The 14901-nt window shown below is 41.5% G+C and overlaps 1 protein-coding gene across 1 annotated transcript in view; it reads left to right on the forward strand.

Moving 5' to 3' along the window:
- The window catches only part of LOC127001966 (protein HGH1 homolog), an 85799-nt gene that overhangs the window by 19099 nt on the left and 51799 nt on the right, over positions 1–14901 (forward strand). The window contains 1 exon segment of the mRNA XM_050867262.1: positions 10599–10801. Coding sequence (XP_050723219.1) covers positions 10599–10801 — 203 coding nt within the window.

Raw genomic sequence — 14901 nt, forward strand, 5'->3', positions numbered from 1 at the left:
GTATTCTTTCCAACTTTCTAATTTCTTTCTTCAATCTAGGTGACCACACTAATGCTGCATATTCCAGTCTTGGACGTATCATCGATGTTATTAGCTTCTTCACCATTTCTTCATCTAAATATGTAAATGCTGCTTTTATGTTTCTAAGAAGATTGTATGTTTCCCCAGTTATCCGGTCTATATGTTGTGTGTGTGTGTGTGTGTGTGTGTGTGTATGTGTGTGTGTGTGTCAGTGGTGGGCGCGGTAACAAAAGTTTGGGGTTGCGTTACGTGGTACTACGGTACCTCAGCATGCCCAGTGCGTTCCGCGGTACTCCGGTACTTTTCCCGCCCCCCTTGGTGCGTTCTTCAGTACTGCGGTACTGCGGTACCTGGTTTCTAAAGCAGCACTTAAAAAGAAAAAAAACAGCTCTGCGAAAAATGTGCACGGAATAAGTAACATAATAATGTTGTAGATAACAATAATATATATAGGTAATTATTTAATAGATTATTTCCTAGGAGCAAGATTTTCACCAACCTGCCAGTAGTGAAGTTGAGCCCAGACTTAGAGTTAGAACGTTACACGTTCTAAGTCCGTCTACGTTAGCACGGTACACGTTAGTAAAGTGTCTCTCTCCCCCTTCTTTCGCTGTTGCCAGTTAGCAAGATAATCGGCGCGCACGCAACTAAAGATGAATTGATTTACCGTACTATAGGAGTTATGAGGTGTTGATTAATTTTAGAAACAAGTATATATGGTTCCTCCTAGAAAAGCATAGGTGAAAAAATCCTGGTTCCAACCTCCCTCCGATGAAAAATCACAGCCTTTTAATTAACAATAGGTACCTATCCTTTTCAGTCTTTCCCACGGTGTCTGTGCGTATTTCCGACTGTCTGTCTGTCTGGTGGGTCAGGTGCCCACTCCCCCCCCCCAGCCACTCAAACAGTGGTATTGTTTATTTTTATTTACATATTTATTTATTCATTAATTATTATCATTATTTTTCTTTAAAGTGTTTGCCGGTACCGCAAAAAGTACCGCAGGAAATTTGAACACGGTACCGGTACTCTGGTACTTTCAGCAATCCTCTGCAGTACTGCGGTACTGGTTTGGTAGTGTGGTAGTACCACAGCACTGCAGTACCGCAAAAAGTACCACAAGTGCCCAGCACTGGTGTGTGTGTGTGTTCATATAATCTAATGGGGAAGGAGAAAGGGTGAGTGTGTGTGTGTGTGTGTGTGTGTGTGTGTGTTCATATAATCTAATGGGGAAGGAGAAAGGGAGGAAGAATTACATAGAATTACATAGATAACCAGACCACACAGGCCCTAAGGCCCAAACTAGGTGGTCTGTCCTAAACCTAACTGACAGTTGTTATGCGGCCACCATGGCATTGTAACTGACCGAATGAACATTTAGATGGAGGAGATAGGGGGCAAGATTATTCTTAAACGATGCAATCGAGTTACACTGCACCAGTGATGGTGGTAATTTGTTCCGGCGTTTTTCAAGAGAAAACAGGTTTAGATGTGACAGCCTTTCCTCATAGAATTTGTTTCGTAATGAAGGAATCATCTTGGTTGCTCTATGCTGAACACCTTCGAATTTAGCAATGTCTTTCGCATGGTGGGGAGACCAAAACTGCACGGCATACTCCAAATGAGGTCTCATGAAACTATTATACAAAGGTAGTATAACATCTTTATTCTTGAATGAAAAATTTCTCTTAATCAAACCGATCATCCTGTTTGCTTTTTTAACGGACTCGTTGCACTGCTGGGAAAACTTGAGGTCAGACGCGACTGTGACGCCAAGATCTTTGACTGAGTGAACGCCTTTAACTTTAACGCCGCACATTTCATAGTCTTTCTTTATATTTCTAGATCCAACCTGCAGAATCTGGCACTTGTTTATATTAAAAGGCATTTCCCATTTTACTGACCAATCTGATATTTTACGCAAATCTTCTTGTAGGCTCCGCCTGTCACATTCCGTAAGTACCGCATTGCTGATTTTCGTGTCGTCCGCAAATTTACTAATGAAATTATTGAGATCAAGGTCAATGTCGTTGATGTAAATGACGAAGAGAACGGGTCCCAGGACAGAGCCTTGGGGGACACCTCTAGTGACTGGCATCCACTCAGAGGTCACTCCATTTATTACAACTCTGCTTTCTATTGCTTAGCCAGTGCTTGATCCATTCGTGAAACTTACCCCCGATACCTATTTCCTTGATTTTGTGAAGCAGCTTGTAGTGTGGGACTTTATCAAATGCCTTCTGGAAGTCCAAATAAATAATATCAAGTGATTTAGAAACATCATAGACTGCAAAAAGCTTGTTATAGAATGTTAATAGATTCGACAAACAAGATCTGTTGTTACGGAAACCATGTTGCGAGTCCAGGATTAGCGAATTACACTCTAGGTAGTTAACTACTTTATCTCGAATAATTGTGTCAAATAGTTTACCAATGATTGAAGTTAAGCTGATTGGCCTGGAATTATCTGGTAATTTTCGGTCGTCTCTTTTGAAAATGGGTGTTACGTTAGCCATTTTCCAATCACTAGGAATGATACCATGGTGCAAAGACATATTAAACAGCATTGTTAAAAGTCTGAGTATCTCTCTTGATATTTCTAAGTAATTTTGGATATATTTATCAGGTCCTGGACTTTTGTTAGTTTTAAGTGACTGCAGCGCTTTGAGAACCTCATCTGTACTGATGTCAAAGTCAGGGAGGGTATGACTGGGATTTTCAATAGTGTTAGGAACAGCAGCAGTATCGGTAGCATTACTATTAAAAACCGAGGCGAAATAAGAATTTAACGTGTTCGCTATGCGTTGGCTGTCTGTCACGATATTGCCCAAATTATCTGTTAATGGGCCAATCCCACTTCGAATCTCTTTTTTGTTGTTTATATTATATCTAAAAAAACTTTTAGGATTTGACTTGCAATTTATTGCAATGTTTACTTTGTACTTCGTAAGAGAGTGATAAGAGTGAGAGATAAGGCTAAGATAAGAGGGTGTAATAAAGGAGGGAACAAGGGAAATGAGTGGAGGGAATGGGAGAAGAAGAGAGAAGTAGGGAGGGAGGGTCAGGTAAAGGTGAGGTAAAAGGGAGAGAGAAAAGGTGTGGGTGGGAGGGAAAGAGATTAACCTAGATTACTGTCGTTGTCGGACTAATGTGGTTATTATCGATGTCGAGAATTCTGGACAAACTTTGCGGTCTTGAAAACCCGTATAGGAATGGTACAGAGTTTAATAACAAAATTTTTACTTACTTTTTACTAGAATACAGTCGTCCCTCAAATAGTACGGGGGTTAGGGACCCAGGATCCCCGTACTGTTCGAAAATCTGTATAAAATTAGTGCCCCCTCTCCTAAAAACACCCCCGGCTGCGTTTGAGAGAGGGAATCGTGACTCTTGGAGCGTCCCGAGTGCTCTCAAGCAGCGTGGCCTTGCACGAGTTGCCAACTCGGCACATCTGTTGGCTCCCGGGTTTGAGAGGTGGAGCGCCTTCATGCTGTGATGACGTCATCAGCAAATATGGCGGCCCAAACAAACACATATAAGTGTTTCCATTGCATTTCACCTCTCTGTGCCACCGTAAACACTGCAGCTTCCTTTTCATCTTCTGTTGTAAGGAGTTCGTCAGCCAGGAAAGCTAGTAATGCATGTAAAACGTCGCCAGGAATATCAGCATACGCCATTTTGCTGCGAGTGAGACGCCGTTACCATAGCAACGACGAAGCTTAGTAAAAGGACGCCCTTTATCTCCATTCTTGCACCACTCTTGGAACACTGGCAGTTATTGCGGCAAGAATTTATTTTACACTGATTTTCAGGGTGTTGGCCCTGAGGGAGTAAGCCGTTTCAAAGGCTGTAGTTGGGACCGAAAGGGACAACTACCTCCCGAACCAAGACCAAGACCAAGGGAGAAATCCCAGGCCACCTATGACATCAAGACCAAGATCAAGATCATAGATACAGCGAACCCTGCTCTCATTCACGTGGTATGCTCTCCCTACGGAAACGTAACTCATCTCAAAACGTACCTTCTCCTAAATCTGAATTCTTCTGCAAGGTGAACACCTATTTCGAACGCTTTGGGGTGCTTTCAGCAGGTGTTTTGGGAGAACAGTGTTGCCACTCAGGCCATGGCCACTTGGTGGGACGAGCAGGAAATTTAAAAATCCTAAAAAAAATTCTTCAATGACAATCTGTATAAAACCGAAACCGTACTATTGGAAACCGTACTATTTGAGGGACGACTGTACATTCTTAATTCTATGACTTATAAACTTAACATATTACCCAAAAATAACATTACGAAAAAAAAATGCTTGAAACTTTCATAAAACGCTATATTTCCCTAATGAAGGCACCACTGCCAGGCACTGTGTTGGCTGATTGTGTTGAGTTGTGCCACACATGGAGTTCACACGTTCCCCGAAATGTTCCAGCCTCGGAAGCCCTTATGCCGTTCAGTTGCTGTAGGACAGGTTGAAAAAAATAGGCTGTGTTGTAGAATAAATACAAAATGAAAAATAATGCTGTTCCCTCTCCTATTCTCGTTGGTGCTGCCTGTGGGACCTGTACTGGTGAGCAACGGAACAGCAGCAAAAAATAATAAATAAAAATAATATGAATATATGAATATTGAATACTAAATAGAAAATGTTGTTCCCTCTCCCATTCTCATTGTTTCTGCCTGTGAGACCTGTAATGGTATGGTAAGGTGCTAGGCTGTGGTTCACTTTCAGTGGGGTGGTTGTTTGATACTGGTTTGGGTAAGTGTTTGTGAGGAGTTGAAGTAGAGGTAGGCCCATGGTGACGTGTACGCCGTTGCCAGACGTACATTTCTATATCACTATTATAATCACCACAATCCCTACCTGACCCTTCCAACCTGTCATCACTCTCATCACTTTGCACATCACTTTCCTCATATAGCTCACCAACAACACTCTTTAATAAATCCATAACAGCATGAAGGTCACTGCCTGTGTCAAGGTCAAATGGCTTATCAGATCCCGCCATATTGGGCCAGAGTACTTGTATCTGACTCCTAATAAAATCAAGCACAAAAGTAAACATATTATACACTCGGAAGGTCATGTTACATAAAAACTTATGTATAACACTTGATATGTCATTATTACCATCGTTGTCTGGAATTCTGGACAGTTGGGAATAGTTTAGAAATTAAGCACAAGAAAAACACAAACATACCTCATGCACCAAGGGCAGAATGGTAACTGAAATGTCATGGCCGTACAGCACCGTGCGCCTAACAGATTTCCTTCTGCGACGCAAATTAACCCCCAGTGCCGGGATTCCGGACAACGATAGTAATCTAGGGTTAAAGAGAAAAAGTGGGAGGGAGGGGAAAGGAAAAGAAGAAAGAAATGAGAAGGAAGGAGAAAATACAGGGATGGAGAGGGAGAAGAAAGAAAGGAAGTGGGGAAGGAGTGAACCAGGGAAAAAAACTAACGGTGCAATAGGCCGCGACGGAAATTTTTTAGGCTAGAAAATGCTGATTTTACCGCAAAAATATTTGAAATAATAAATATAGTTGAGTCGCGTATGCGGCGCGGTTAATTGGTTCTGAGCAACGGCCGCGCCATAGGAAACCGCGTCATAGGAATAACTAAACCTATGGAGAAAATTCTATTTGGTTCTGGCCTTTGCCATTTTGCCCAACCCACACTTTTTTTTTTCGTTCTTTCTGGCCCATGCACCGGTAGGCATTATCTGTCTTTTGATGTTGTTCAGTCTGACCCCACGCTCACCACCTTATCCACTCAGCCACTGCCAACACCCACTTTTTCACTCAGTATGTATGGGGAAAATACAATTTGGTACTGGCTAGCCGCCATTTTATCCCATCTGCGCTTACATGCGTGGGGGAATTTTGCCCCTGGGTTTCCCAGCAGGCTTGCTGGGACCGCCCAGGGTGCTCTCAAATGCATGACGCCGCAGCACGAGTTGCCAACTCGGAGTGCCCGCTCCAGCCCGGTTTGGAGAGGTGGAGCGCCTCCGTGCTGTGATGACATCATCAGCAAATATGGCGGCCCAAACAAACACATATAAGTGCTTCCATTGCATTTCACCTCTCTGTGCCACCATAACCACTGCAGCTTCCTTTTCATCTTCTGATGCAAGGAGCTCGTCGGCCAGAACAGCTAATGATGCATGTTTAAACATCGTTAGGAAGATCAGTGGACACCATTTTGCTGCCAGAACAGCTATTAAACGTCATCAGGAAGATCAGCGGACGCAATTTTGCTGTCAGTGAGATGCTGTTACCATAGCAACGACGAGGCTTAACTGAGAGGCGCACAAAAGCGTTTGATAGAGGGTTCCAGGAGGTCTGGGCGCCGGGGGCAGCCCGAGTCGCTCTCTCAAATGCACCCCAGGGGAGACCACGAACCGCGTCATAGATGGTTTTACCCGTGTGATCTGAACGTACAGTTCTGAAACCATACCGCGTCATAGGAAACCGTGCCTTACGAATCCGCATCATACGCGACTTGACTGTATATAAATAATACCTATAAACCATAAAATCCTGCGATATAGTGAAAAATTTGTGATACGATACAATTTAAAAATCCGCGATACAGTGAGACCGCAATAAGTGAACTGCGATTTGGCGAGGAATTACGTACTGTATTGGAAACCATACTATTTGAGGGACGACTGTACATTGATTTGAAAACTCGTAAGTATTATGCTTATTCGAATCCATGGATTCTGTGGCAAGACAATAAAGGAAAGTCTTCTTTAATCCTATCTAAAGAAAATTGAATTCGGGTGAAAAACACAGGATCTCATCTCATTTTACAGGTGGTAGTAATGATACGAAAAAAAATGTTTTAAATTTATAAAAAAGAATATTCTTGAGGTATCATCTTGATATTTGCTGTGAATAATCAGTATAATACTGACCTCAAACCATGCACGTTTCATGACGACTGGAGTACTCCTTCACTATGGCCTAGTCAGACCCCTTGAAAGGTAGTGTCACACTAGCCATTTTTCTCCAGACATTGGGACTACGGCAAGAGAGAGAGAGAGAGAGAGAGAGAGAGAGAGAGAGAGAGAGACATATTAAATGATGAAGCCAGAGTTGGGGAGAGTGGGAGGGGGGGATGTGAGGAACTCCTTTCCAAGTAGAGTCTCAAAATACGTACCTTGGAAAAAGGAAGAGAATGGGTCGTTTTGAAGTAGCAGTTGAAGGCAGCTGCCTTACGATTGGCTGACAGATTTGAAAACACGCTTATGATTCGCTGGGAGTCCGATGACGTCATTACCGGCACTCACCCAATCAGCAGCCTCCCTGCCTTGATGCGGTGTCACACTGGCCATTCTCCTCCAACCGTTGGGGTTACGGGCAACGCTCGTACACCCAACCAGGAGCGAGTTGTGTGTTGTCCGTAAGCTGGTGTCACACTGGGCCTTTTTCCTCCCACCACGTTGGCGGCTGCTAGGGCAACTGGCAACTCCAATCTTTCCGAGTGTGCGTCACACACGGCCAAGGTCAGTTGCCCGTATCCACATCCACAACGTAAACAAAGCACTTGCCCTGTGTTGACATGGCGTCGTCTGCTAAAGTAAGGGCTGTCGCGGCTTGTACTGCCATTACCAAAGTTATGGACTTGTTGATGCAGTTAAATGGAAGGAAGAAGCAGTTGTGGGTGTGGCGTGCCTGTGGTTCCTCCGTGCCAGAAGTTCTCGTTGTCACCACTGCACATGCTTGGCCATCTTGACTCTGACTACATAAACACGTGGATTGAGTAACAACAAACACACACACACACACGCTTGCGACTCATGAACCATGGTTTATGTTTCTGACAAACATCTGCCATGGTTCGCGATGATGTCATGTGTGTGTGTGTGTTGTTACTTGATCCACGTGTTATGTAGAGTGGGTTAACCAGGGCGTGCAGTGGTGACAACGATAACTGGCGAGGAGAACAGCAACAAGTCACCCACTGCTTTGGCAGCAATTTAGCAGACGCCGCCATGTGACAGGCAAGCGCGCTTTTATGTTGTGATGTGGATGGCAACCGACCTTGGCGTGTGTGGCCTGCTGAATAGGTTGGTTGCTGGTTGCTAACAGCGCCAACGTGGAGGAAAAAGGCCCAGTGCGACACCAGCTTACAGACAACGGACAACTTGCTCCCGGTTGGGTGTACGAGCGTTGCCCGTAGCTCCAACGGTTTGAGGAGAATGGCCAGTGTGACACAGCCTTAAGGCAGTGAGGCTGCTGATTGGGTGGCGCTTGATGATTTCAGCGAACTCTGAATCACAAGTTCAAATCGTCAACCATTCTTCAACTGCTTCAAACCAACCTGCCTTCTTCCCATTTTCTTCCTTTTTCCAAGGTACTTATTTTGAGATAACAAGGGAGTAAAGGGTTAAAAAAAAAGTCAGCTTCTCCATGTGTCAGAACAAATAAGCGCTCTTTCAGTGTTTTCAATACCCCGAGTTTGGCGATCCTCGAGTTTACCGCTATACCTCCGGAACGAAGCAAGCACAAAACTCGGGAGGGTACTGTACGAAGAAGGCGTGGAGATGGTGTGTAGAGGGAGGCATAGGAAATATGTACAGTTGCAATATGAAGTGATGTCGCCACTCCCAAAATATTTTTATAGGAGCATTTGAAGGTATGAAGTGATGTGTATTTATTGTTTATGTTATAATGTTCCCTTTTAATGATAATCTGTAATACGTTGTGATTTAAACACAGTAAAATAATGTAGTAGTACCTGAATTACAATTATACATTCATTTGTTTTAAAAATGCGACTCATGAATGTCATGTGTTGTCTTCAGTACTGAAGACAACCTTGAAATGATTTAGCTCAAGTCGTGCTTATCTTTGCAAAACTGTTGTTATACGTCGTTAAGATTTAGGCAATATATATATATATATATATATATATATATATATATATATATATATATATATATATATATATATATATATATATATATATATATATATATATATATATATATATATATATATATATATATATATATATATATATATATATATATATATATATATATATATATATATATATATATATATATATATATATATATATATATATATATATATATATATATATATATATATATATATATATATATATATATTTTTTTTTTTTCTGGGTCATTCCATGAACTGTCTTCTGCAGTCATTAATACACACACACAGTATGACACGAAGTGAATGGACAGTTACTGGCATTACTTTGCATTTTATTGATTAAGAAACTATCAAATAATAAGGTTTCACATTAATCACCTTTTATTCACAATGTTTCTTATCATAAGCATGGGCATTGGGCACTGAAATATATAGTAACATTGCTCAGTAATGATGATGAATGAAGAATGCTTTCATAGGTAGGGTTGCCATATCTGAACTATCAAAACTCCGGACGCCTCTACAAACACTTGACCATAGCCTAATGTTTGGCAACGCTGCGATTACCCGCCTGTAACCACGACCACCACCTCCATTTCAAAGCCATATATTCTTATTTCCCCACCTTCCTCGATTATTCTATGGCACTTATAAGCTGTGGACATGTTCTTTTGATCACCTCCAAGCATTTTAAGTCTACATGAAGCTTTTGTCATCGATATATAGACCAAAAAAGGCAATGATGTTTGTGATCGGCGGCAAAGAGTGAGCTTGGAGTTACAAAACATGACTATTCTGAAGCTATTTATTCTTATTTTTCCATCTCCGACTATCCCTTGGTAGTTATAGACTGTGGGCATCTTCCCATGATCACTGTCATGCATTAGAAGTCCACGGAAAATGGTGCGCGGGCGATGACGTCATCATCAAACGAGAGTATAAATTAAATAAATTACGCCATCCTAGTTTAGGATATCGACTAATTATGCATGTCCTATTTAGTGTGCATATGTTTGATTTATTGTTGTCAACAATGATCATGAAAAGATTATTTTACTTTCTGTTTGAGTAATATGTCAATATTTGGACTTCATTTGACTTGTTCCTTGGTGAACGAAAACATTTCGTATCAAAATATTTCAACAACTCTTCGTAAGACATCATTGAATATTTTTTTTTTTCCTAGCTTGTAAAATATATTTATTTAAGTTATGATGAAGGTACAGGAAAATAATGGTACTCTTGAAAATATATAACAATACTTGCGTGATCGAAAATAAACGTACAATGACATCACTTCATATCGCGACTGTACATTAGGGGGGAGAGAGTATATGAAGAAGACCTGGAGATGGTGTGTGGAGGGAGGCATGGGAAATATGCACATTAGGGGGGAGAGAGTATATGAAGAAGAAGACCTGGAGATGGTGTGTGGAGGCAAGCATGAAAAATATGTACATAAGAGGGAAGAGAGTTTATGATCGTCAAGAGTAGGAGACTCATAGCATGTCCAACCCCAGAAGGAAAAATAAGGATGTAAATTAACAAAGTGTTATATAATTGGAATGGTGCAAATGAATTGGTGAACATATCCTACTGTAGGTTTTATAAAAAAACATAAACAAACAAACTGGTTGTATGACAATGGTCTGTCAACTTTCAGAACTGACTGGCACCTCTGAAGGCCTGCAATTATTATCTTCTCGCTCTGATGCTTTGGTGGCAGTGATGAAGCTAATCCATGATCCTGAAATCTTCACTGCCAAGGACTCCATGAGGATTCTTGTTAATGTGTCGGCAGAGGAGGCGGGTGCATCAGCCCTCTTAGCTGTAAAGGAGCCTGAGGTTGTGGCTGAGATGGTGAAGGTAAGCACTAAACTCTATAGGGTCTGTTTGGTAATTTAAATATACCTTTCCAAATACTGCTCACCAGAAAAAAATCCTCTAAAATTGAATTCATGTATGAAAGTGGATAACCGTCGGCCCTTCACCAATGCATTTTCACCTCCATGGACTTCACCATTGTTTTCTACTCTTTAATCTTGACAGCTTTTGGCCATGGTTATATTGGGTCACTTATTTTAACTTTGAGGAAGCTGATTTAGGGAGAGATGAGATGTGAAGTTTCCAGTTAAGATTTACAGTTAAAGATAGACCAAGTTTGTTTTAATGTAAAAGAAGGGGACGGCTGTGTGTTATCAAAGCACAGGGATTAATGTCTGGAAGATGGTGTCTACTTGTCAGGCGGAGAAATCGAGTCTTTGGTGTAGTTTTCATCATCATTTTGCTGATGAGGTAGATGTCATGTTGTTGATGATGATGTTGTCACTATGGGCGGTCTGGAGGTGCGCAAATGGCGAACTTAATAACCCATGGGGAAAAAATGCATATGGGCGGTCACAGCCCAAAACCCCCCTTACCAGAAAAAAAAAAAAAAAAGGTCTGCTGGCATGAAACACGTCATACTCACGGCCAATCTCTCGCTTTTTTCTTCCACTGTCCACCTTTTTAATCACTTCCACCTTCTCTGCTATGGTCATCATCGGGTTCTTCTGGGGTTTCAAAGGTGAGGCAGAAAACATTGAATAATTGCAGTCACCACGAGACCAGGAGAGGCGATCGGGTTAAGGCGGGAAACGACATGTTGTTTACGTTGGCAGTGTTCTTCACTGGTGGCAGAGGGCGCGTGGGTGGTAGACAGCTGTAGCTCGCCAGTGGACGCCATTTTGGTGCCAGAACAGCTAGTAAACGCCCTCAGAAGATCAGCAGACGCTATTTTGCCGCTGGGACAGCTAGCAAGCGTCCTCAGAAGATCAGTGGACGCTATTTTGCTGCCAGAACAGCTAGTAAACGTCCTCAATATCAGCGGACGCCATTTTGCTGCTAGAACAGCTAGTAAACGTCCTCAATATCAGCGGACGCCATTTTGCTGCTAGAACAGCTAGTAAACGTCCTCAATATCAGCGGACGCCATTTTGCTGCTAGAACAGCTAGTAAACGTCCTCAATATCAGCGGACGCCATTTTGCTGCCGGAACAGCTAGTAAACGTCCTCAATATCAGCGGACGCCATTTTGCTGCTAGAACAGCTAGTAAACGTCCTCAATATCAGCGGACGCCATTTTGCTGCCGGAACAGCTAGTAAACGTCCCTAGAAGATCAGTGGACGCCATTTTGCTGCCAGAAGAGCTAGTAAACGTCCTTAGAAGATCAGCGGACGCCATTTTGCTGCCGGAACAGCTAGTAAACGTCCTTAGAAGATCAGTGGACGCCATTTTGCTGCCATAACAGCTAGTAAACGTCCTCAGAAGATCAACGGACGCTATCTTGCTGCCAAAACAGCTAGTAAACGTCCTCATGAGATCAGCGGACGCCATTTTGCTGCCAGTGAGACGCCGTTACCATAGCGGCGAGGTGCGCAAATGGCAAGACCACCTGCACAAATGGTGGGATGATGGCCGCAAATAGGCATAGCTAACAATCACCAAATAGGGGGTACAAACTTGGCAAAGGGACTTTTTTGGCAGCCATAGCCGGCAACGGGCTAAAGAGTAGCCTATCCAGATATTTTGTTTTTATTTAATAATGATCCACAAGACATCCAAGAGTTAAATCAAAGTATGTGCTTATCTATATATTCATTCATACACACACTGGTAATATTTCTGTGGTATCTGATTCACTTGTTTGAGTGAAATTCTGTTGTGAAAAAGTCATAAATTCGTGTCACTAGTAAAAATGAAACAAGTAATGAAAGTTATGCCACGATGAAATATACACAAAGAGATAAATATGAAAGCTCACGAAGTCACAATAAGTGACATCTGCTTTGCGCAGTAAAAATATGCTATTTATGGTACCTGACACCCGCAAAATGGCGTATAGGCTGGCTCGGGCCACGGAGCTACCGCCTCAACAGTGCCAGATTGTCGTACTCAGCCGATTATATTTCCCGACTTCCTACCCCAAAACTGTCTTCTGGGCTCAAGTAACGAAACTGATTTACAGTTATCGTTAAGGGGGGCGGCTACGGGGTATTTTTGGCCGAATATTTTTGAAATCTGAGAAATTCTTTTTCTTCGCTCACTGTGGCCGAGATAGCCTAAATTATCAAGTGGTAAGGTTTGTTTTGGTCAAATTAAATCCCTTACGGCCGGGAAGCCATGTTTAAATACCCCGCGCGGTTGCGTCAGAGGCCTGAGTCACGCGGTTACACACGTGGTGTCATTCAATGCTTATATACGCGTAAATTTTCAATAAAAAATGATTTCTTCTTTATGAATCTGCATCACTTGGCATCTCAGAGAGGGTGGATGGAGTGAGTCATGCTGCCCGAGGGCCGAGAGGACTGTAGATCACGCGTCACAACTTTGGCTATGAGGATGGGAACATAATATTACATATGTTTGGTTCTCAAGAAAGATTACAAAAATCTCTTCACTGGCAAGACCTTGAAAGAGCCAGACATGCAACACCCAAGTCCAAAAGAAAAACAGCAGAAGAAGGATGAAGAATACCAGCCTGGAGAATATTGATAAAATCTGGCGACAATGAGAAAGGTGGCGCCTTTTGACACCCTCACATACCAGTGAATAATACTTTCTCAACACTGAGAAAGGGGGACCAGATGCCTTATCAATATCTCCAGTCAATCAGCAAGGTTTGCACAATCATGTGTGAAAATTTCATCTCAATCGGACAATTATGAAGGGCATGACAGGTGTAAATTCAAAAAAAATTAGAGCCGATTTCTCAAAAGTTGGTTTTTTACACTTCAAAAAATTTCAAAAAATCAGTAAATCATCTGACTGACAATTGTTAGGTATCAATAAAAACTTCAATCAAAGGCCGATTTTTTTATTGGAATAGATTTTTCAATATGGCCATAGAAAACGGGATACAGAGCGGAGAAAATCAAGTGTGAAAAATTTTTTTTTTAAATTTTCTCTCAAAGATAAAAGCAAAAATCAAAAATCTGTTCCCGACAAAATGTAGATATATAATCGAAGTTTCATTGGTAATTTTTTCAAAGTGATTGACTTAAAAATAAAGCCTGTGAAACAAATTGAAAAAAAACGCGTTTTACCTCAGTGCCCCCTATCATTCACCCAATCTCCATGAAATTCACTATACACTCCTCATTAACACCAACAAACAACATAATAAAATTTCAAGGCTATTGGACCTACCAAAAGAGCTGTAGGGGGGGGGGTAGTCGCCCCCCTTAAAAGAGTTAGATCCTGATGTTTCTTGGCAATAGTTAGGCGTCAGAAACAGCTAAATACTGTGCTCTGAGTACGACAATCTGGCAACGGTGGCTATACGTATTTTCATATTATTGTTCTGTTGTTTATTCAATGTTCTGTTCAAGAAAAAGAATACCCATAATTTTAATTAGTTTTTGGTTATAAGGATTCTTTATGAAATACAATTATAACATTACCTTCTACTAGTTAGGAAACGTACTGAATCATGGCTCAGCTACTGTGATGTAGGCCGTGCAAATGACGAGGGCGCAAATGGTGAGTGCACAAATGGTGAGGTTTTACTGTAATGTATTAAAGATTTTTTTCTTAGTTAAAAAGTGTAATGAGGACTTGAAAAGCAAAACATGGGTGAAATTCTTGGGGTTGCAGACTTGCACAACCAAAAAGGCCTAAATGTACTTCATTAACAATTTTGCTAATAATGCCATTTTTCCTTTTCTGTGATAATAATTATTAAATATAGCTATGACGAATTGCTACAAAACACATATCTGACAAATGAAATGTCTTAAACTTTATGGATTACTATAGCTCATTTTTATACCTCAGCCCAATTTTCATGTTATTTTTTTTTCCTCATATGAATATTAATTTGAAAGTGCATAACAAATGGTCAATAACCCTAAATAGTTATGAAGTGTAGGTCACTATAATAGTTACAGGTATGGCCATGTCTCCTGTTTCACTCTTTACTCAGTAC

This window comes from Eriocheir sinensis, chromosome 22, assembly GCF_024679095.1.
Source record: "Eriocheir sinensis breed Jianghai 21 chromosome 22, ASM2467909v1, whole genome shotgun sequence".
Taxonomy (NCBI): domain Eukaryota; kingdom Metazoa; phylum Arthropoda; class Malacostraca; order Decapoda; family Varunidae; genus Eriocheir; species Eriocheir sinensis.